The following is a 22,652-nucleotide window of genomic DNA, read 5'->3' as shown; positions in this document are numbered from 1 at the left end:
CAAGGAGAGGGAAATAGGTTTTTTTTTTAATCATATGAAATAATTTATATAATTTATATATAAATAATACATATTCATTCCAAATCCAGAATATGAATGTCAAAGAAGAAAAAAATAACTATTTTATGGAGAACAAGTCTCCTCTCCAGACGAGCTGGATGAGGTATGGGCAAGCAGGGACAGGGCAGAGTGCTTCACTTGCACTTTTTTTTTTTTAGGTTTTTATTTATTTATGCATAACAGAACTCAGGTACAGACCAGAGGTGCAGGGGCGATGAGAGGATTCACCAGAGACAGAGTGGGGAGCAGAAAAGGCCGACTGACTAAGCACAGTGCTGAGGGGAGCAGCGGGCGGGTCAGGAGAGGTCTGCCGCGCCATGTGGGTCACCTCTGGGACAGGCGGGGATTGAATTTATGCTGAAGTAGCTTTAGCTTCTTAGTGTTGTGCTTTAATCTGCTGCACCACTAGGGAGGGCCTCCCTAGCACTTTTAAGCGGGAATACCAGAAAACCCTGGCCAACAGTCTCACCATTAAAAAATCAGACATTGTTTCTGAGCCATTTGATTAAGTATTGTTTTACATGTAATTACCTATCTGAGAAATACTTTGTGGCTAGTTTTTTCATTACTCCTCTAAAATGAAATTCAATAAAGTTAATTTCTGTAGTGAAAAACACTCTGTTTAAACACTGAGCAACTCTCAACTAAACTGACCACGTAAATCTCCTTTTCTCTGGTTCCATAAGACATGTAATTTTATAGTCAATCCCAAACATCAAAGAACTTAGAAATGTAAAAACTACATTAAAAGAAGAAAAGCACTCATTAATTTATCTCAGGTGGATGCACAACAGAGACATCTAGATTTTGACTCTAAAATAAGTCTCTATTATGAGTCTCAGACTTGTTCCAGAGAACCCATTCCATCAAAAACTTGAGGTAACAGCTAAGAAAGCAAAGGATGAAGCTAGGTTTTGTGCCAGTTCCTGAAGGTAGATCCAGGACAGCCCTGGTCTGTGCTTTGTTTTGAAATATTACCCAACTAGCACATACTCTGTCTACTCTCTAGCAGCCCAAACATAAAGGGGCAGGGAGGACACAGGGGAAGCTGAGGGCAGCACATCATGCTCTTACATCCCCAGAAAAGGCAGGCTTGTGTCGTCTTAAATGAAGATTGCCGGGGAGATGCCATGGACCTGGATAAATTTACATTTCCTGTCCTAGGTAGATTTTTGAAGTCAATGAAAGAAGCCTTGTTAGAAAGATCAATTTTCTTTGCTTCACAAAATTCAACCACCTGATTTTTTGGTAAGGATTAAATCCTCAATGCCTGATGGAATTATACTGGGCTTCTGGTTAAAAGACTAGAGTCTAGTTAAGAATATTTTAAGTGCATACACTTACAACCAAAACCACTCAAATGATTACTTTAGATAAACAGCAAGATCACTCATCTTCATATATTTATTTTATATTCATGTGCTCTTATTTCTAAACCACTGTCATTTTTCCATCTTTTATTAAAAAGGGTCACCAAAAAATTAAAGAAATGATACAACAAGGTAACAGAAATCCAGTGTGAAGAAATTACAAGCATAAACAGTTTTACAGGTTAATCTGAAAAAAAAAATATATATATATATAGATATATATACACATATATATCACTTTAAAAATACTCACCAAGTTAAGTGCTGGAGAAAGTTCTGTATAGGCATATTAATCTTTTTTGTGTTAACTGAAAACTGGAAGCTTTGAGTATAACTATCTCCTTAATAATTAAAAAATGGTTAATAAAGCCAGAATAAACCACTTTTAGAGAGAGTGCACTCTACGAGGAGGGAGCAATGGCTCAGGAGCATCCGGCCAGCGCGCGCCCGTGCAAGTCTGGGTGGGACGGGAGGCGCATAAAGCTGTAGGTGCATGCTGCTGATGTCCAAAGTGTGATGGATTTGAGATAGGAAACTGAAGAGAGGTAGATATTAACTCATTTCTTACTTTATTTAACTTTTCTCAAGTTACATAATCTCAAGAGATTAATCACAGCCAACAGCTATTTTTAAAATTCAGTAGAAATGATAAATAAAAATAATTAACAAAAACTTGTCTAACTTGAAAATGCAAGTAGAGCAGAACACTGCAGGTATTTTTTACAAGGAAGGAAAAAATTTTGAAAAGTCTGGTCACAGATGATTGTGTTTATGGGGTGTATTTCATTTGTTAAAGAAGAAAATTTTACAAAAATCAATTTAACAAATATTTTTTCATACCATTCCAATACTTTGCTATTCCCTCATTCCTAAAAGCACTACTGCTTATTTTAATGCATTAAAAAATTTAAAACACAAAACTTGGGAATTTAAAATGGTAAATGGTTAGGTGAAAATACATCTTAATTGAAACTCTAGTTCTTATGCAGAACGCACTGAGAAGAGAATACATCTGTGAAATCATACACTTTTACTAATTTCCTAAACAGAACATCTCACTCACAGTATTTGTCTGAAGCGACCCTACAGTCTGCAGTCTACCTACCCGAGTAGAGCTAACGGAAGAACTCAGTTCTCAGAGAATTCCTGAGTCACAACCACTGCATGTAAGCCTCATTGGAATACAAGGGAGTGAGCAAATCAGCTGAACAACTGAAATATTTAGTTTTCAGTATGTCATTTCAGCATTCAATTTTCAAATTGTTCTGACAGAATTCAGGACAGAATCTCACTTTTCAGTCTTCTCTCTTCCTTTTAACCATCTCGGGTCAAGTCTAGATCCTAAGATTGTCTCCTACATTCTCCCTTCCTTACCTACACCCCTCCTGTCAAACTTCTCTCGCTCTATTCCCAAGCTCTCCCAACTTAAGTATTAAAGTTTGGGCATGTGATAGTTTATTTTTAGAGATAATCTCACTCAAGCTAGACAGCTGGGATACTTTTCGTAGGCTTGAAAAACAGCTTAAATGTTCTGATCACTTACTGTTTTAAATAAAACTAAAAAGAAACCACGCACATTTAATACTGAAATGGAGCTTACCTTTGAGCCACGTTCATTAAAGATTATTTCTACATCTAGGATTTTGCCAAACTGCTGCAGAGACAAAAATAAAAATTATTTATCTATGGTTAGCATTTTAGCCACATACATGGATTTTTTCTTCTTTAAACTACTTATTGAACTTCCATGTTTCAACCGGTTTGTAGTTCCCAAAATCAGTTTCTGGTTTTCTTTTCACCAAACTGATAATTTCGCCTTTCCTACCAGTGGAAACTGTTTTCAGAAGCTAGTCAATGGATTTCAAGCCAGACTTTGGAAAATGTAAAGAATGAAAAGAACAAAACAGAATCATGCTTTTTCAATGGGTTGTGTCATTACTATCTTCATCAAAAAGGATGTAAAAGAACCCAGTGTTTCTAGACTATGCCTTCTGGGCTTGAGGCCAGTTTTATCATTTAATAGAAAATGAGAAAAATCAAGGCAAGAAGAAAATGTCTTTTCTAAGGAAGGTATTCTAATTTTATTTCTACACTTATCCCATTGCAATATAAATCTGCAGGGTGTTTTACGAGTTTTCTCGTCTATTTCCCAATGCACTCTTACAACATCCTTCCAAAAGAAGGTTACTTTCCTTTTATGGTTAAGGAAAATGAGGCCGAAAGAAACTATTCATCAAGTTTACAGAGCTAATAAAATGGAAATAAAACGGAGCATGGAATCCCTCTCAACCACACTGCTGTCTCATAAGTAACAGGAATTAATCATGTGCAAGAAAACAGCAGCAGGTATCCCTTTAGGGTTTTTCTCCCACCTAATACCTATACAAAGGGCATACAGAACATTTCGAGAAGTCACTGGGACAGTTTGCCAGCTCTTCAAGGGGAAACTCCGCTGACAGATGACAATGTAGCCGCTTTTCTCAGACCCATAGAGTCTGAGAGTCCACATCATTTCTGATAGTTCAGGGGAGAACAGCATCACCACATTCCTGGGACATTTCTTCCTAAATCAACCTAAATTCTTTATACTGCCCCTCATCTAGAGAACAGGTTCAAGTCCTTCAAAAACCTCACTAAATCAAGCCTGGCCTTCTTCCTTTGTGGAAAATACCCCCAGAGAGTTATCAATAAGTGACAGAACTTTACCCAGGGCATTGTCACTACAAAGTGGCCACACCCAAGACTTTAAAGACTGACAGTCTTTTGGTTCTATCTCAAATTAAAGAGTCTGACCAAATTACAACAGGCAACAACACCTGGGTCCAAAGCTACAAAAGTAAGACTCGAAGTGGACAGTCACTTCCTAACGACTTAAATCTTGGCTTTTATGCTTTGTTTTCATGACCACGATTTCAGAAGAAATGCTGAAGGAGCGCGTTAGGGTCACAAGCAAACTTACCCTGACCCCTGATTTCAGATACTGCTCCTGACAGTTATGAGCAAGGAAGCAAAGCATTTGCTGTCACAGATATTATTTCATTTGATTCATAAGACTCTGAGAATTAGGGGTTGCTATCTTTTTCAGAGTTTTAGTGATGAGAGTCTTACATCTTAAGAAACCTCAGTACCGGCCAGCCAACAACAGGGTCAACCTTCAAGGCCAGTGCCTAGAATAGACTAGGCAATCGAAGCTTCTAAAGACTGACTAAAAAAAATATTCAAGGTCTTCTCAATCTATTTTTCCTTTTACCCTAAAAGTATGAATGACTAAGAACACACCTGCTAGATAAAACTGTATCTTAACTGTAAAACCCATAAAAGTGTGTCAGAGACTTACCCCAAACATCTGCCGAAGGTCGGGGTCCCGGAAGCGGAAAGGAATATTAGAGACATGCAGCCGTTTAGGGGTAGATTTACTCTCTGAGTTCTCACTACTTTGTGTCTGTGATGGCTGGCCGTCTGTCTGTGCGCCCCCTTCTGTCTGCTAGGCAAAGAAATAAACAAAATAAATGCAGTTAGTTCACAGAATTATATAAGCTAATTGAAATCCCTCCCACCCCAATCACTGTCAAGTGTGTCTTGAAGCAAAATTTACAGTTGCCCCTTCAAAGAGGAAAAAACAAAAGATGTTATGTATGTGTAAAATGCTAGAATCTACAAACAGCATTTTGGTCTTTGAATATGTGTAGTAAGTTAGCAAAACACTATGTGACTTACCTAAGATCACACTGGAATAACATTAGGCTAACAGAAGACATAAAAATACTACCATCATGCTCAGAGTCTTGGGGGAGCTTTCTATTTTTTGAGGTCTTTCCATTTCAAAGCAAAGTGTGTTGTCTGTCCTCAGTGGGGAGACCACTGTGTTTTTGGTTGACATTTCAGGAATGGAGGGAGTCTTTTCACATTTCATCCCCTCTATTACATTCAGTTCATGACTGCTGAGTTGCCAACGAATTGTTTATGAAGAGGAGACAGGAACAAAGGGCAGTGGCTTAAGATTTAAAGCAGCGTCTCACTCGGAAACCAATCTCTAGTCAATCTCTATCTATCTCTGGCTGAGGAGGGGAACTCATTCTTCAGTGGCCCAGAGCAAAGCTCCTTTAGGAAAACTGCTAGGTAAGGCTTTAAGGGCCCCTGACTAAAGCACACACAGCACAAATGCCTACACCCACAGTGGAAGAGAACAGGTGGGTATGTGTTTTCAAGCAGAACCTCTTTTGCAACATGTTCATCTAACTGGGTTTCATGAAGTCTTCAGGAAAGTTGCTATGTAGAGAAATACTTTTGACAAATACCTAACAGGGATGATACATTCTCTGCATTCAAAAAGACACTGATTTTGAAGTATTCATCTGGCAACTTAAGAACCCTATGCTTTGCTATTCTCTATGAAGTCGATGCCAAAGGGTGGCTCACTGAGCTGCTTAAACCAAATACTTTTAAAATAGGTGTGGGACTGGCTGTTCTTATCATCTCAGCTGCTCTACAATGAGACCCTAACAGGCTCCTCCAGTGACAGAGAATGAATTCTTCCTTTGGTCCAATGTTCAGCTAAAAGAAACTGAATCAGATATAGTTTTGGCTCAGAGATTTTGGCAACCAGCTTGAAGTGTGAGACTTTTTAAATATAAAGGATAATCAGAAATAAACTCTGAATGAATAACAGCTTTTCAAGTGTCAATCTACGTGATGGCAACTTCTATCTCATTCCATTCAGGCCTTGCAGATGGCTTCAATATGCAATGATTCATGCTATATAAAAATAGCAGCAAAGGGGAAAAGCTATGGAGCAGTGTTCTATGAAAGTGTAAGGGCTCCAATCACCAATCTCAGCAGAACGCAGGCTACACAAAACAAATTCCACTCAAAGATGACAATCACTAAGTTACTAAAACAGCATCACGGTCAGCAAAGCAAGAAGCAAAGGCATCAAATGCAACAAACACTCATTCAAACACCTTTAGACTCATCCGTTTCGTCTCACAGCTGGGTCCCGCAGAACTCACTCTTCAATCAAACTTTAAAAACCATCAGAACTGATGTGTGGGATGACAAGGCATCACTCTGAGACAAGTTAAAAACAAAAACCAAAATGATTCTAGCTCCAAACCAGTTTATAACGTAACGTAATGCAGTCCGAGCATGTGCAACACTGGCTGTCAGGCGGCAGGAGGATGAGCACTCACAGTCACGGCCAAGTGCGCTGCCTGAGGTTGAGGTGCTTGTTTCCTTTGAGTGGTTTCTGCTGCCTTGAAGACAACTGAAGTTGGAAGTCCAGTTTTGTTCATTTTCCAGCCTGGTGGTGAACACCTACACTTTTTAAAACTATGGAATCTTTAATTCCTGGGAGACTCAGCAAATGGAAAAGGTGAACTCCAACATTCTCAAGGCTTCTGATTTAACATCCATTTCTAAATGGAAATTTACCACGCTCGGCTATGGACGCACACATCACAAGCACACGGCTGCGTGGCTTCCCACGGGCGCTGCGGCCACATAACGCATCAGGTTAGAGCAAGCAAAGAGCACCAGGGGCATCCTCAGGCTTTGGCATCTCTGCTCCCCTGACAAAGGCTGCCCTCAACTCCAGAGTTGTTTTGTGTTTTTGAACTTGCGGAGGGGGGAAGAAATCACAGAACAAAACTGTTTTTCTGTCTGGTTTATTTTATACACCATATTTGTGTAACACACATATTACAATTTTCTATTCTTCCATTTATAAACATTCAGAATTTACTTGAGCTGTTAAGGGGTCACACCCCTCTGCATACTCAAGTTCCATCTACACCATATCGTGCGGTGCCCACGCACGTCTACACCTGCAGGCGGGGTTGCTGGGATAAGGGCGCTGAGCAGGTACTAGTGTTCCAGACACTCCCGGCAGCTGCATATGAAAACTGCTTTCTGTACTGTCGTTTCCATTTTAACTATTCTGGTGGGAGGCAGTGACTTCACAGGGTGGCTTTGTTTTCCTGCCTCTAGTCCTCAGATCCTTTCTTCTCTCCACTCAGAGTGCCTAAGTTTGAACACGGACAGCCTGGCACCAGAGTACATGTTCTTAATCACTGTGTGATGCTGTACTTTACATGTGTATGCTCTTCAATCTTCCCAGGGACTTGTGAGGGAGGCATGTTGAAGGGCCTCAGCTGACAGAGCAGCACAAAAAGGGTGAGCGAGTTGCCCCAGGTCACAAAAGAAGCGGCAGACTAGGACCTCAAAACTGGCAGCCATTCCCTGTGGTAAGCATGTCCTTCCTAGCGTGCTCCTGAACTCTGCTTCTCAGGGGACTGGAGAAGTTATGCAGAACCATCCTCTCTTCTCCAGGTGAGGCAGGCATGGGGATGCGCGGGACAGGGAAAACCACCGAGGGGACATGTGTTCTATGCTTTGAGGGAAGAGGAGCAAGACAGCCAGGAAGGGGAGGAAAAGGAAACAGAACCAGCAAAAGCACATTGACATTTACAAGGACTAAACACCAGAGAACTTCTGATTTGATGTCCATCAGGGCTGAAAAGTGGGTTTCTGTGTGTGAAGGAAACAGGAAATATACTGGCGGTAATTAAATGAGAGATTTCCCATCAGACATTCTTAACTTTAAACTTTTTTTTAAAAAAGCTTTAAAAGTTTTAAAAAGTTTAAAGTTTACTTTAAAGTAGACTACCAATTGCTGAAACAGACAAATCAGAAAGAAAAAAGTAAATGTTTTTATGCTCAATCTTGTGAAGAGGGGAGAGTTACATGTTCTGAGTAATCTGCCAACACAACACTGATTTGCAGTGTTTTCTACTGTTTGCTGTTAAGATACTCTACAGTCTGTATAAAGATCCCCCCAGGGTCTGTTTTCTCTCCATTGGTCATTTGTAGACCTGATTTCTTCACTGGGCAGGTGCTGGTGTGTCCTGAGATGAATGTGGGGTTGGGGGGTAGGGGTGTGTGTGGAGACAGACAGACACTGACTAAAGCCCACAGGTCCAGTCTTCAAGCCACTGTTTCCTAGTGAGTTGAGCTACCAGCCAACAAAAGCCCATAGAGTAAGTCAAACTATTAAGTCTCAATGCCCCATTCTAGAAATGAGGACAACTTTTTGTTTTAATGAGTTGAACTTTTACAACTCTTACAATTGGAAAATACATTAATTTTTCTGACTCTGCTATGAAACAATGGAAATAGTGTAACTATATATATATTGTAAACAAATGCTCTCTTGTTCCGGGCAATATAAGATGCAGTATTACTTCTGAGTCTCTACCATGGTAAGGTATAGTATATAACCTGAAATAGTAAGGAATCTTTTGATTATCTCAGGAATGTTATTTTGACCAATTTGCAGGTTTTCTTCCATATTTATTTTCCCACTTGTTTTCTGGGATATTTTGATTTCTTATTTTTACCTCTGAGACTGAAGGGAAAAAGGAATTAATTTAGTGCAGTAAGTTTCTTGAGCTGATTTAAGTCTGAAAACACCCATTTAGGCATCCAAATTTAATGACAGTCTGACTGGGGGTAGTATTTTAGACTGAAAAAAAAAAAAAATTCCTTCAGAATTCTGTAGGCAACTTTCAACTGTCGCCTAGCTTTGTCATTGAGAAGTTCAATGGCATTATGGTTCCCGTCTCCTTGTGACATCACTCCATTCTCTCTGGCTTACAGACTATGAAATATGTCCAGTGCTCTGAAATGTCATAGTGATATGCCTGAATGTGCGTTTATTTCACTCTGATCTATTTTGCTGAGAAGTTTGTGGTCCTTTTTAAGTTGGAAATGAATGTTCTCAGTTCTGAGAAGGTTCTTTGGAATATATTTTTTTAAAGATTTATTTATTTATGCATACAGAACTGGGGTACAGGCCGGGGGTGCAGGGGTGGTGAGAGGCTTCACCAGAGCAGAGTGGGGAATAGAACAGGCCGACTCATAAAGTACACTGCTGAGGGGAGCAGCGGGCAGGTCAGGAAAGGTCTGCTGCCATGTGGGTCAGTTCTGGGGAAGGTATCGAACTCATGCTGAAGTGGCTTTAGCTTCTGAGTGCTGCACTTTAACCTGCTGCGCCTCCAGGGAGAGCCTCTTTGTAATATTTTGTGGATGATTTCAACCCTACACATTTTGTCTTTCTCCCTTTCTGGGATTTGTGCTATTAGATACTATTGGACTCTATTAGATACTATTGATTCTATTGGACAGATTCTCGAATTTTCTTCCTTCTTTTTTGTATATTCTGTCTCTGCCATAGGTCCATTTTTAAATTCTTTACCTATAAGCTTTAAGGACAAATGTTTAACAGAACTCAGAATTTTCTGGATCTTAGAAAGGCTTAATAGTGTAAAAGATAAATATAACATCTTCAATGAGATTTGGGGCAGTTATATTTCTTTAGTAAGATATATGCATATTTAAATAAATAGGTTAGAGACTCTAGGTTGTGATTTTGATTGCAAGCTTATGCAAAGTCATCTGATTTTCAGAACTTTTTGTACTTTAGAATTGTGAGTAAGAGACTGTCGACTTCTATTTCTTCAATTTCATCTTCTAGTCCCTCCAATGAAGTTTTTTCATTTTCCTGACATGTTTTTAATTTTAAGGACTTACTTATCTTCACTTACCACCCTTTTAAAACTATCATTTCATTCCTGTTAGAGAATACAATATCTTACCTTCTCCCTTAAAGAAAATAAGTTATTGTTTTCTCAGTTTTGTGGGGAAAGTAGAGGACCCTTTTTTCCAAATTTGTTTAGTGTTCGCTATCCCCCAGGTCGCAGGTTTTCCTCAGGTAACCTGTCTTCCTGGGTTGTCTGTCTGCAATCAAGAACTGGGGGAGGTAGCTAGATTAAGGTGGACAGGAAACTCGAGGAGCACACTGTCTGGGGTCCATCTTTGTATTTGTGTTCGTTAGGTTTTCGAGGCAAGAGCTTTCAATCTCTATTTAGAGGAGCCATCAGTTTCTAAATTTCAGAAACTTCTGTGGTATAAATTAAATTATTTCTCAGCTCTCTTCCATTACAGGCTTAGGGATAAGCTGATTTGGGTCTGCTAGATTAGTTACTAACTTGTAAGCAGCTAACCTTGTAAGCTGCTTTCTAGCTTACGATCATTAATTCTCCTGTTCGTACTGGTTTATATTCCTGAAAGCATACAGATACAAAACCACTACATTTTTTGAAGGAAATATTCTAGAACTTGTAAAAATGTTTTATAAAATCTTACAATACTGCATGTATGTTTTAATGAAGACAGTGAAATATGGCAACAAGGCTTATGTCTGTTATGAGCTGACAAGTATTTTGCTGTCAAACAACCTTTATATCGCAAGAAGAGGAGCCTGAATTATAGCACATGTCAGCAAAAGGAAACTTACTTGACAACGCTCTATGCCTGTTCTACCGGAGAAGGCAGGCTTCCATCACCCAGTCAGCACTTTCTGCTGGGCTCAGGTTACCTGAAGAAGTTTCAAGATTTCCGTTACTCCACTTAAGGAAAGTGGCCCCGCTTTAATCAACCAGCAAATGCCCACTATAACTTTCTTGTTACTACAACTTTATGTCCATAAAATCTCATTTGTACAGTCCTCTGCAGGTCCTTTTTATCGGATTGATTGGATGCTACCTGATTCAAGAATCATTAAAGAAAGCCAGTAAGAGCTCTGTAATTTATTCAGTTCAATTTTGCTCTTTAACAACTGAAAGTCTGTGTGAAAATAAAATTTCACTAATTTCCCTATTTTCAAATTTTTATAGAATATGATTGTGATGTACCTTATACCCAAAATCTAATGGAAAGATGATGGCCCCTGCTTACAGTACATTTAGAAGAGAATGTGTGCACGTGTGCATGTTGTACATGTTTGTGCTCCAAAGATCCCCCAAAGTTAACAGGTGCAATGAGACTTCTGCAGGATGCTAACTGGTGTTTCATAAAAAATGGGTGTTGATGTGAAATACACTTGGGAAATACCGTATCAAGTTAACAGGTTTCCTATGAATTTTGAAAAGGAAGAATTCACTTTTCCCTGAAATGCACATTTCATTCATTCATGTATTTTTGTAGAACAAGTTTTAAGTTCACTTTGAAAAGTACTGTTTTCAGAAGAGCTCTGAGGGCAAATAGCTTCCAAAGTTTTGAGGAAACAAAAAGATGTAATTGGTGATCTGTTAATTTGTATCATTTTCTAAATCAAGGATTGCCTATAATACTGTATTTGAAACAACATAATTATGTAACTATTCTATGAACATTTACCGAATACTTATCTGTACATGTATTATGCGAAGTATGTGCTGCTCGTTCCTTAGCTAACCCTAACCATGCCCTGCATCTCTGGCCCTGCTCTCGTCTGAACACAGCCTGTGAGGCAGGAGCTGCAGGCACCCATCTAGCACATGGAGGAAGCCAGGAGGCGAGACCCCTCAATCTGATTTCCACACATCATATAATAAAGAGGGTTTAAACACAGCTTTAAAAAAATAAAAAACTTGGTCTTTCCTAAAAATATTTTAGAGAGAGGGTGGGGATACTTTTCGTTGTATCATTTTAGATGGTCTTAACAATAAGAAAAAAAAGAAGAAAGACCTACAATCCACTACCAACTAGATTTGTTAACATTTAAGGAGCATTTTAATAAATGTCCGCAGTAGTGTATTTGTGCGCTAAAACCTGGTAACATCAGGTTGTATGGATTCTTTCTCAAAAAAAAAAAAAAAAATTAAAAGTCCTGACATTATAGTATAATTATTGTAATAGTGAAATCTTGGCCCATACACTCATTTACTGAAAATCAGGGTACTTCTCAGTGCTAAAACAATATACTAATAAGAAGACTAATGATATGAATATAAAATTATTTTCTCCAATGTCAGAACCAATTGTTTGGACAAAGAAAATTGTACAGCAATTTCCTATTTGAGGAAAGTTGCTTTTAGATTTAGTTATTCTAAAGAGAAATGCCTAAGTATTTCTTCTGTATATTTGAATATTTTTACTACCAGCCAAATTCTGAGAATCTGTCTGGGAATTTCATGTAAGCTGATTTTTTTTTTTCAATTTTCTTCAGAAAATATCTACTTCTATTTTCTCAGTGGGTCAAAGTGTTATAAAAATTGCATTATTTGTTATAAAAACACATTATTTGTAACTATGATTTCATATACTGCTTATCAACACCATACAGTGAAACAACCAATATCGCACTGTTAAACAAAAACCATACAGCAAGTTTTGTATTCTTTTAAACCAGAATAAGCAATACATAAAAATTATATGTATGTATCTATCTCTCTAGCTCTTGATATATAAAGTCATATAACTCACACAGAGCATCTCAATTTTAAAAAACCTTATACTTACTGAGTATTTTAAAGTACATTTTAGAATGGGGAAAAACCTGTCAATATATCCTAGCTGGAATTTTAGGTTTATGTGGAGAAGGAATACATGAAGGCAGGGAGGTAAGACCACCTCTACTGATGCCTTTCAGCATTTATAATGTGCATGGATAGGCAGAATAGCACTTTTTAGTGAAGCAGATTTCCTGAGATCCAACTCGGTAGCAACTAGGTGTAACCTTGTTCAAGTCACTTAAAACTGCTGATCTTGCTATAAAAGGCAAGCACACATGATTCCTAAAATCCATTTTAGCTTTAAAATTCAGTGATTCTACTCAGAATGTACTGACTTCAAAGACAGTACAAAATATCCACAGAAATGTGCAGACCCTGAAGACACATTACCAAAACCATGCCCGAAAACTAAACTGGTGCTTCTCCATCTCCCTAAGAGATGACAGTACCGATCAGAAGACAGCAGCAAGCCTCCCAGTGACATCTCTGTTCTAGTTTTCTCAGGAGCATGAAGACAAGGAAATAAGTGAGTGAATGCAAAGGAAAAGCTGCGATAATCAAGAAGCTAAAAATGCACTGTGAGGGGGGGTCCTGAGTCCTCCATGAACCAGAGGGCGATGTTATCCATGTGAAAATGCCCGTGCCCACGTCTCTCAGTGTGGTTTCTATAGCATCGCTTTCATTTTCAGACCAGCCTATAATTTCCTCATGCGCCAGCTTTGAAAAAGCCAAGCGGCTCATAAGCACCAACCCCATACCTGTAGGGTGTAAGTAATTATTTTTAAGGGTAAACTGACCATAAGTGTGGATGGCTTGTGCAGGCTCAATGTCCTATACCGTATTACTTTGGGAGGGACGTGAGAGCCTCTCTTGGAGGATGGCTGCATGAACGACTTTCCTTCCCATCTTGCGGCTCTAATTCTACTCTGGAAATAGGATACAGCTAATCCCTCGCTGCAGGCCAAAGGCAACTGCCCCCACAATACACAACCTGACAGGAGGGCTTGGCCCCATTTCTCTTACTACTCTTCCTACATGCTGCAAGTCTTCATCTGAACAAATGCACCCTCTCTTAAAGACTAACATGTAGGCTATGTTTCAGACACTTTCAAGTAAAGGAAAAAGCAGACAATTCCAAGAGAGGATGATAGGATAATCTTCTAATCTCAAAATACAAGAAAATCTGGCTCCAATTCCAGAAAAAAAAAGGTGTGCAACAAAACAAAGAGACAGAGTGATGGACAATATGGGGTACGAGCTGTCTTTCTTTAGAAGTACGCTCCAAGCCCCGAAATGAGGACAGCTGTAAAGCTGACTGCCAACCAGTGTGAGACACACCACTCCACGTCACCCTCGAGTCTTTGCTTTAGCTGCAGCAACTGCTCAGTTATTCCAAATGGCGTTACTCAAACTATGATCAATCACAGATAGTTAACTCTGAACCTTTACAAGCTTCTTTTTTCATTATTCAAAAGTCACCCACTGTTAACATTATACTACTAGATCTAAGAAGAGGTCAAGTAAGAGTCCTGCCCGCAAGGAAAGCATGATCCCGTAAGTGGAGGGACATGTACACAAGTGTAAAGCTCGTGTCTGAAGGTTACTCAGCAAAGCTTGTCTACTTCAGATGGCTGGGTCATTTATGCCTGCCGACATTTGGGAGAATATCTAAACACACAGGATGCTTCCTCCCGCAGGCAGGCTGGCGATGCTCAGGTTCCTGCAGACCCAGGCGGGGACCCCACCGCGGCTTTTGCTAGCGCGCAGCACGGGGCCAACTGACTGCCAGAACAGGCTCTCATCTCAACAGCACAAGAACCTACTAGTTCAATGTTAAAATCCACTTCCAAAATTCATCTTTCACATCACAAATCCAGAGTTAACTGCTTACTTCTCATTTTCATACGCCCCTTTCTCTTTGTTTCCATCAACAAGATTGGACTATCCAACAAAAACAAGCTTGATATAAGACACAGCTGTAAATCACAAAAAGCACAAATAAATGACATTGACCGGGACAACTGATTCAAATATAGTGAAGGACAGTTACCTTACAGAACTAGTTGAAAAATAATCTCCAAAGTATTTCTAATTTACCCTCACTACAGTCCTGTCAAGCCGGCATTATTACCTTCATTTGATAGATAGGGCTGGCTGGGAAGGGGAAACGGCTTGTTCAAGACTCACAGCAATAAGGATAACAATCTTCCCTTCTGGTCTCCTTAACTACGCATCCAATCAGCTGGAAAATCCTGTACATTCTGTCTTTATAACCCCTCTCCATTTCATCCCCTCTCCCACGCTGCCAGCCACTGCAAGCCCCTAGTTCAGAACCTCGCGATTGACTTCAAGCACCTGACTCTCTCCTCGCCGGTTCTCTCTCTCCTGCAGTCATCTCGTATTTGCACCAGACAGCTCTCCTGGCAGTATGTCCACATCCTTGCTCAAAAACCGTCCACAAAGTGATTTCTCAGATGGGGCATCCAAGCGTTCTAACATCTGTACTCATTCCCACCTGTCCTCAGCCACCAAACACTCAAAACTTCAGCACAATGGAAGACCCCACTTTTACGCAGACGTTCTGATCTTTTCCATTAACCCTACTTTGCTTTGAGAAATGACTTTCCTAATTCTTTCTACCACCACGAATGCATGTTTGAATTCTAAACCACTTTCAATACAAGGCCCAGATCAGCATCAGCTCCACCAACAAGCCTCAGCTTCTCTCTTGGGCAGCCCACGGTACAGCTGTATCTTCTTAAAGTCACTTTCCAAGAACTATCTAGCAGAGCAGTAAATGGCAGGCACTGTGTAAGTCCATTCAAAGAGGAACAAAATAACTTTTTTCCTTAAAGTTTAGGAGCCAGATGTATATAAAACTGTCAGACCTTATAAAGTTCCACAAAAAGTGGTCAGTTCAGGAGTCTAAGCGAAGGGCACATAAATTGACTTTGCCTGGTAGTCAAGCCAGGCTTCTCCGGAGAAACAACACTTGCCTGAGTGGGGAGGAAGCACACAGCCTGCCAAAGGTTCAGCACACACTCCTGGTCTTCTGCTGAGGTGGTGAGGGCAGTCAACCTAAGTCCCACGAGAGCTACTTTAAGAACTACAATAACTTACTGTTTGTGGAAGCAATCTGAACTGAAAAGGGTTGAATAAATTTAAGCTATCGTTTATTTGTAAGCATCTCCTATTTACCTTTTGAGTTTAATTGGGTAAAGGAATTACTAGATCCATTTTAAGAACCATACAATAGATAAATATATGGTCCAAGAGTAAAAAACTGTGGCCAAATGTAGGTTTTATGATTTACTGCTCAATTTCTCTGTACACACATTGCCCCCAGGAACACACACAGGACTCCCCAAGGTAAATAGCTTAAAAGTAGGGAGTTCAGAGTCACAGTTAAAATATACACTCCTAATAATTTCTCCTTATATATTTTAAAATTATTTATTTATGCACACAAGAACTGGGGTGTAGGCCAGAGGTGCAAGGGGTGAGAGGACTTACAAGCGACAGAGAGAGGAGTAGGACAGGCAGGTCTACTGAAGAACACTGCTGAGGGGAGAATGGGCAAGGGGAGAGGTCTGCTGCACCATGTGCCTCAGCGCTGCACCATGTGCGTCAGCTCTCTGGCTGGGGTTTGAACTTGTGCTCAGTGGCTAACGGCATAGCTTGACAGCACTGTGTCTTTAACCCCTGTGCCACCAGGGAGGCCCCTAATTTCTCATTTTATTGGTAGCAACTTCCTAAAATTATAAAACCTGTGCTATCTCTATTTGTAGGCATGACGCAAAAGATTTTCCATTTTCTCCTCAGCACCAATAAATTCGCCATTTATACATGCAAATTCTTGATCTCTTTTCAATATTTTTTAAAAAACTCAAATTACTGATATAATAAAAATTATATTGTGACTCATTTCTAGCATGCATATGGAGCAAAAGTCTCAACTGTGTATTTGCAAGGACCAGAGTTTGTCCCTAACATTCATTAGAAATGTGACTGTCCTGCCACAGGGAGATGGCAGCAAGAAGAGGGTGTAAGTGGTGAGGAGAAATGGTAAAGGAAGAACAGGGCTGTGATGTGTGAATGAATCAGTGAATCTTCTGCTCAAAACAGACAATTTTAAAAAAGTAGACAAAATTATTAGTCACTTCTGAGCCCTAGAAATCAATCAAAGGCAGAAAATAAAGAAAAATTTCTTGGAAAACGACTTCGAGCTTCGGGTAAAACCAGTAGGAGTCTACAAAATTACTGCAGGGCTACTCCAACCCCCTGACCTAGCCCCCAGCTGCTGAGAACTTATTTTTATAGGACAGGGTGTGTCCAAGAAAACCTGTAGTTGTACTACCAGAGGGGTAAATGTGGACATTTGGAGGGGTAGAAGGGGCAGCAGAAAACCTGGAGCTGTGTCAGTTGAAGGTGGAGAACGTGGTAGGGGCTTAATGGGAGAAACAGCACTTCTGGTTTGAAGTTGTGATTTGACGAGGGCAAGTGGCTGAGCAGCCAAGGCTTCGAAAGGGAGATCCTGGAAATGAGAGAATTCTAGGAGCACTAGAAATGTATCCCCTCACTCATCCCTGGCTGGCTGCAACTTCATAGGTGAGAAAACGTGAAAGTGCCCAAAAAAGGGAGAAAACCCAAGGCAGGTCTGAGAACTGAGTGAACTCTGGACGTGAACTCTGGACGTGCTTCCCATTAAAGACGGACCGGGGCTGGGGGGAGGAACCTTCCCAAATTCAATGTGCTTAAACACAACCCCTGTCCAAATCACTGGCTGACCACTAAGCTGTGGAGACACAGCAGTGACTCTCTCGGCAAGCTAGAAAGTAAAAAAGAGCAATATCAGTGGCTGGACAACATATGTGCAGTGCCATATGTCTCAGCAAATTACTTAAACCCATATATGCCTCTCAGAAAAATAACTAACACTCTGGAGTGGCTACAGTATATTACTACAATGGTCAATTTATTTAAAAAAATTACTAGACATGCAAACAACTAGTAAAGGATGCCCAGACTAAAATAAATGAATGAATGAATGAATGAATGAATGAATGAATGAATGAATGAATGAATGAATGAATGAATGAATGAATAAAACCAAGCAGTCACTAAAAAACAGATTCTGAGGGGGCCTGGATTGGATTTAGATTTAGCAGACGACATCGAAGGAGTAATTATGAGTATGTTTAAATAACTGAAGGAAATGTGATGCTATGCAAGAAATCTCAATGGACAAACAGAAATCATAAATGAAAATACTAGAGTTGAACTAACTGAAATTAAGAATTTACTGGATGGGCTCCACAGTTGATTTGACTTGGCTGAAGAAAGGTAAGTGAATGGAAATTATATGGCTTACAGAACAGGAAGAAAAAAAGAGAGAGATTAAAAAGAAAATGAATTAAACTTTGGGTTCTACTTAGGTCCAGATTGAAATCAAACCAAACGAACCCAAAACCAAAGCCCAAGTCTGTGGGAACATCAACTTGTTTGCCATCACACTTGTAGGGAAAGACCCAGAAGGAAAGGAGAAAGGAAAAGAACATTTACACAATTGATGTTTAAAAATTTGATGAAAAACATTAATCCCTAGATCAAAAACATTAAGAAATTAAACAACATACATCTATGTAACTCAGGTTAAAAGAAGAAATCATAAAGAAAAAATTTAAAATATACTGAACAGAATGTAATGAAGGCATACTATATCACGTTATGGAATGCAGCTAAAAATAAACACCTACAGGAAAATTTATAATCTTGAACACAAGGGAGAAATTCTAAAAAGTAATCATCTAGGTCTGCAACTCAAGATAAGAAATATAAGAACAATTTGAACCCTATATGAGAAGAAGCAAAGCAATAATAAAGAATGGCAATCAATAAAATACAAAACACCACCACAGATTAAAAAAACTATTGAAGACTAGAAATAGTTTTGGGAAAATTGGCCCAATTAACAAACCTTAGCTAACCAAGAAAAGAAAGGACATAATTATCAAAGTCAAGTATGAAAGAGGGAGTATCACTACAGACCCTACATAAAATTGAAAGAATTACATGGGGTTATTATTGAGTGACTTCATATCAACAAAACAGACCATTTGGATGAGACAGAAAAATTCACAGAGACAAGCTATCAACTGAATTAACAAGAAATACAAAAATAGAAATATAGAAAAAGATAGTATGTAAAGAAATAGTAATTGATACACCTTGATAAAGCCTCATATTTACATTTTATGTCTTCTTTTTCACTTTGTTTGAAACAGCTATTAAGTCTCGGATTCATAGTCATTTAATATTAACTTGGAAATGTAGTCAATATTTATGATTCTAGATTTATGCTATGGCAAGCCATATTTGTTATGTAACATGCTCGGAATTTTTAACTTGTCTACTTATATTTTCCAAAGTATAAAATTATGTGCTTATATATAACTGATCAACACTGAAAAGGTAACATGGATTTATTGATGGTCCAGGACCTAATAAAAGAAAATGGAAAGTATTTGTAGGTTAAACCCATGATTGTGTAGCAAAAGCTTCCAACTGTGAGGTTCTTTATGGGGTGGTCAATCTTATCAACTGGTAAAAGGCTAAATGAAGCTCTCCTGATAATCTGGTACAAGAAAGGCAAAAAGAAATCTAATAAACTACACACAGATCTTTCTATGCATATGCATAATGCTTTTGCCGTGGGATACCACAAAATCTGACATGATTCCCTGTACGTTTACCCCTACATGGTGATACACAGCTATTGTTAACTCGTGACTTTTCATTTACTTTAGCAAGTTAGTAGTAAATGGTGAAGCCAAAGAAGTCGGCTGGGGTCAGGGATCAGTAAACCAGGTAAAGAATTTGGATTTTATTATGTCAGGGAATCATTAAGTAATAAAGTTTACACTATTTTGCACCTGTGGGGTGGGGAATTATCCTGGCTGTTATATGGAGAATGGATAAGTTAGGCAGCCACAGTACAGGAAACAGGTGATGAGGTTTGCACTGAGACATGGCAATGACAACAAACACCTCACGTGAGTGCAGCTCTTCCTGTTTCCCCACAGCCCTTGAAGTAGTTTCACCTATCTTCATTTCACAGCTGAGCAAGACGAGGCAGGGAGGGATTAAATAACTGGTCCATGGTCTGACTCGACCATAGAGGCCACAGAGGCTTAAACCTAAGAAATCTGGCAAAAGAGCTGACTTCTCAATCATGAACACATTTCAGCTCTAGTCCTAAGGTGAACAGTAGAGGGTGAAGTAAGAAGATGTTTTAGAGTTAGGCTCACCAAGACAGGAACTACTGCATTTAACAATTGAACAGAGGAAAAGGAAGCAACCAGAGAGGGAAAGAAAGAACATCCAGTGCTGAGGTAGAAACTGGAGTGTGATGAAAGCCAACTGATGACATATTAAGGAGGGAGGGGAGGCTGGGGCAGAATGCTGCTGTGACTGTCCAGGATGAGAATGGAGAAAGGACCATGAGATTTCACAAAGTGAAGATTTCTGGTGACGCTGAAGAACGCAGTGTCTACGCAAGTTCATTCTCACCCTCTCCTTGCTCTATCATCTACCTCATGTCCAGACAGTAATGAGTTTTAATCCTAAATCCTTATTTAGTAGTTATGAAATTACATAAATGCCACACCATGCAATGAAATGCTACATAAAACAAAGGGTTTTCTGGCACGGTGACTGAGGTGAAGACTTCCACAATGATGGGGGTGGGAGGTGTTCTAAGTCACGTACCGTAAGAGATCCATTCTGCGTGGTGGGTGAATTGCTGCTCTGCTCGCCGTGGGCTTGTGTGCTCCCGTAGAGTGTCAGGTTATGCTCACTGGTCTGGCCGGCATAGTCCTGAGTGTGTGGCACTCCATATTCTGTGGGGATTCCATTCTGCGGAGGTGGCGGAAATGGGATGGTGGTAAAAGGCTGAACCATTGCGTCAGGAGTTGTTGTTGGCTCCTGGTTACCCTAAAACAAACAGTCAGAGGGAGAAAAATGACTTTAAATTCTCATTTCATAACTTTTTTTCATAATTATTATACATATACAAAACGCTGAATATGCTCCCTCTACTCTGGTAAAATGGGCTACTTATTGACGCAGGTTGGGGGGCTACTGTCATGTAAACACACACAGGTGTCAGTATAGAGACACAACCTGACTTTGGTCAGTTCATAATTGTTAGACATGTCCATGACTACAGTAAAGCTCACTAGTTATCAAGAGTCAAAAATTTTGCTTTAAATCAAGTTTTAAAGATGCCAGGAAAGTCGACAGGAATTGTAAACAGTTTGGGCTATTAGTATTTTCTTTAGTGATTATTAGGGAAAACCAAAACAATTTCATTAAACTATAATTCATTTCAACAGGTAGAATGATGCTATAAATTACTAAAGTCAGACAATATTAAGTCTCTAGTTTAAAAGCATAATATTCAAAAGAAAATATATGACTAGAGATTAATCTTTGGATTTCGAGGTAGAGCTTTATGTCTTGGCTATTGGGTTAATAATTTAGAAAATCTGTCCTTTAATTAGAAATAGACAACAAAATCTCAGACCAAAGAAAATGTGAAAGTGTTTTTCGTAATTACTGCTAGCACAAGAAGGCTAACAGCCCAGTAGGGCACCTCGCCACAGGACACCCCTTCCAATGTGCTTATTAGAGATCCAGTGTGATGTCTGAAACATGGACAGTTACCAAGGAAACTGTCAGCGCTTATTCTAGCTCCACAGTTCTCTTACCTTCTCTTCTGTCTTCAAGTTCAGATACAAAAAAAGGAGCTTTAAGTCTTGTGCAACAGATTTTGCAAAGCCCTCTCACCTTCCCTTCATCTCAACAAGTTGACCACCTGGGGTTCCATTTTATTCTATGAAATGCAAAGACATTGTTTTTCTGGAGATGCAGTCTGCTAAGTCTTGAGTTGCTGTCTCTCAGAACATAGTCAGCAACATAGTCAGCAGATATAACCAGAAGTTTCTAAATGTTGGTGCTTTGATAAGCTTTTTCCTTCATATCAAGCATCAACACATATGGTAGGGATTAAGGAAAATCTTGAGTTTTCGTTTCCTGGCTTCCTCCTAATCACCAGCAATCAATCCTTTTTCTTTCAGTCTCTCTCAAGTCAAGAGGGGATTTACCACTGAGGCTGAGGACACTGAACGTCACCAGCACTTTCTAAACAAATGTTTCTCAGCATCAACCTAAGGTCAAACTATCTCCAACAAAATGAACTCAAAGCTGCAGAAAGACCTCACACTATTTTTTTTTTTAAAGATTCATTTATTTGTACATACAGAACTGGGGTACAGGCCAGAGGCTCAGGGGTGGCGAGAGGTTTCACCAGAGACAGAGTGGGGAGCAGAACAGGCAGAAAGACAAAGTACACTGCTGAGGGGAGCAGCGGGCGGGTCAGGAGAAGTCTGCCGCGCCATGTGGTCACCTCCAGGGCAGGCAGGAATCGAACTCATGGGGAAGTGGCTTTAGCTTCTCAGTGTTGTGCTTTAACCCGCTGCACCACCAGGGAGGGCCCGATCTCACACTATTTTTAAGGAGGGTTCAATCACCGTCACTACAATCAGTTGTTCTTCATTAAATAAAAAAAGAAATTTACAAAGGCTATGATAAGCAGACTGAAAACCATTCTTGAGGTGGCCATACACACTAAGCCCCACAAACCATAATCAAAATCTCAGCAGGTGTTTCTGTAAAAATCAACATTACTGAAACTTATATGGAAATGCAAAGGACCTAGACTAGGTGGAACATTCCTGAAAAAAAAAATCAAAATCAGAGGACTTACACAACCTGATTTCAAGAATGACTATAAAAATATGGTAACCACAACAGCATGGTGCTAGACTAAGGA

At 39.6% G+C, this 22,652-nt stretch overlaps 1 protein-coding gene across 12 annotated transcripts in view; it reads right to left on the bottom strand.

The window, feature by feature from the left end:
* RBFOX2 (RNA binding protein, fox-1 homolog (C. elegans) 2) overlaps positions 1-22,652 on the bottom strand; it is a 168,766-nt gene that overhangs the window by 32,218 nt on the left and 113,896 nt on the right. For 8 of the 12 annotated variants that reach the window (XM_012735300.1, XM_012735294.1, XM_004675698.2 and 5 more), the window contains 3 exons: positions 20,528-20,752; positions 4,768-4,914; positions 3,031-3,084 (listed from right to left, as the gene is read on the bottom strand). In XM_012735300.1, the coding sequence (XP_012590754.1) occupies positions 3,031-3,084; positions 4,768-4,914; positions 20,528-20,752 (426 nt within the window). The remainder of the gene's footprint in view (positions 1-3,030; positions 3,085-4,767; positions 4,915-20,527; positions 20,753-22,652) is intronic. The other 4 variants (XM_004675697.2, XM_012735295.1, XM_004675699.2 and 1 more) reach the window with 1 other exon arrangement.

The sequence above is a fragment of the Condylura cristata genome, unplaced genomic scaffold (assembly GCF_000260355.1).
Source record: "Condylura cristata isolate star-nosed mole 26May11 unplaced genomic scaffold, ConCri1.0 scaffold00004, whole genome shotgun sequence".
Classification (NCBI taxonomy): Eukaryota; Metazoa; Chordata; class Mammalia; order Eulipotyphla; family Talpidae; genus Condylura; species Condylura cristata.
The sequence above is the reverse complement of the archived record's forward strand: the minus strand, read 5'-3'. Positions and strand labels throughout refer to the sequence as shown.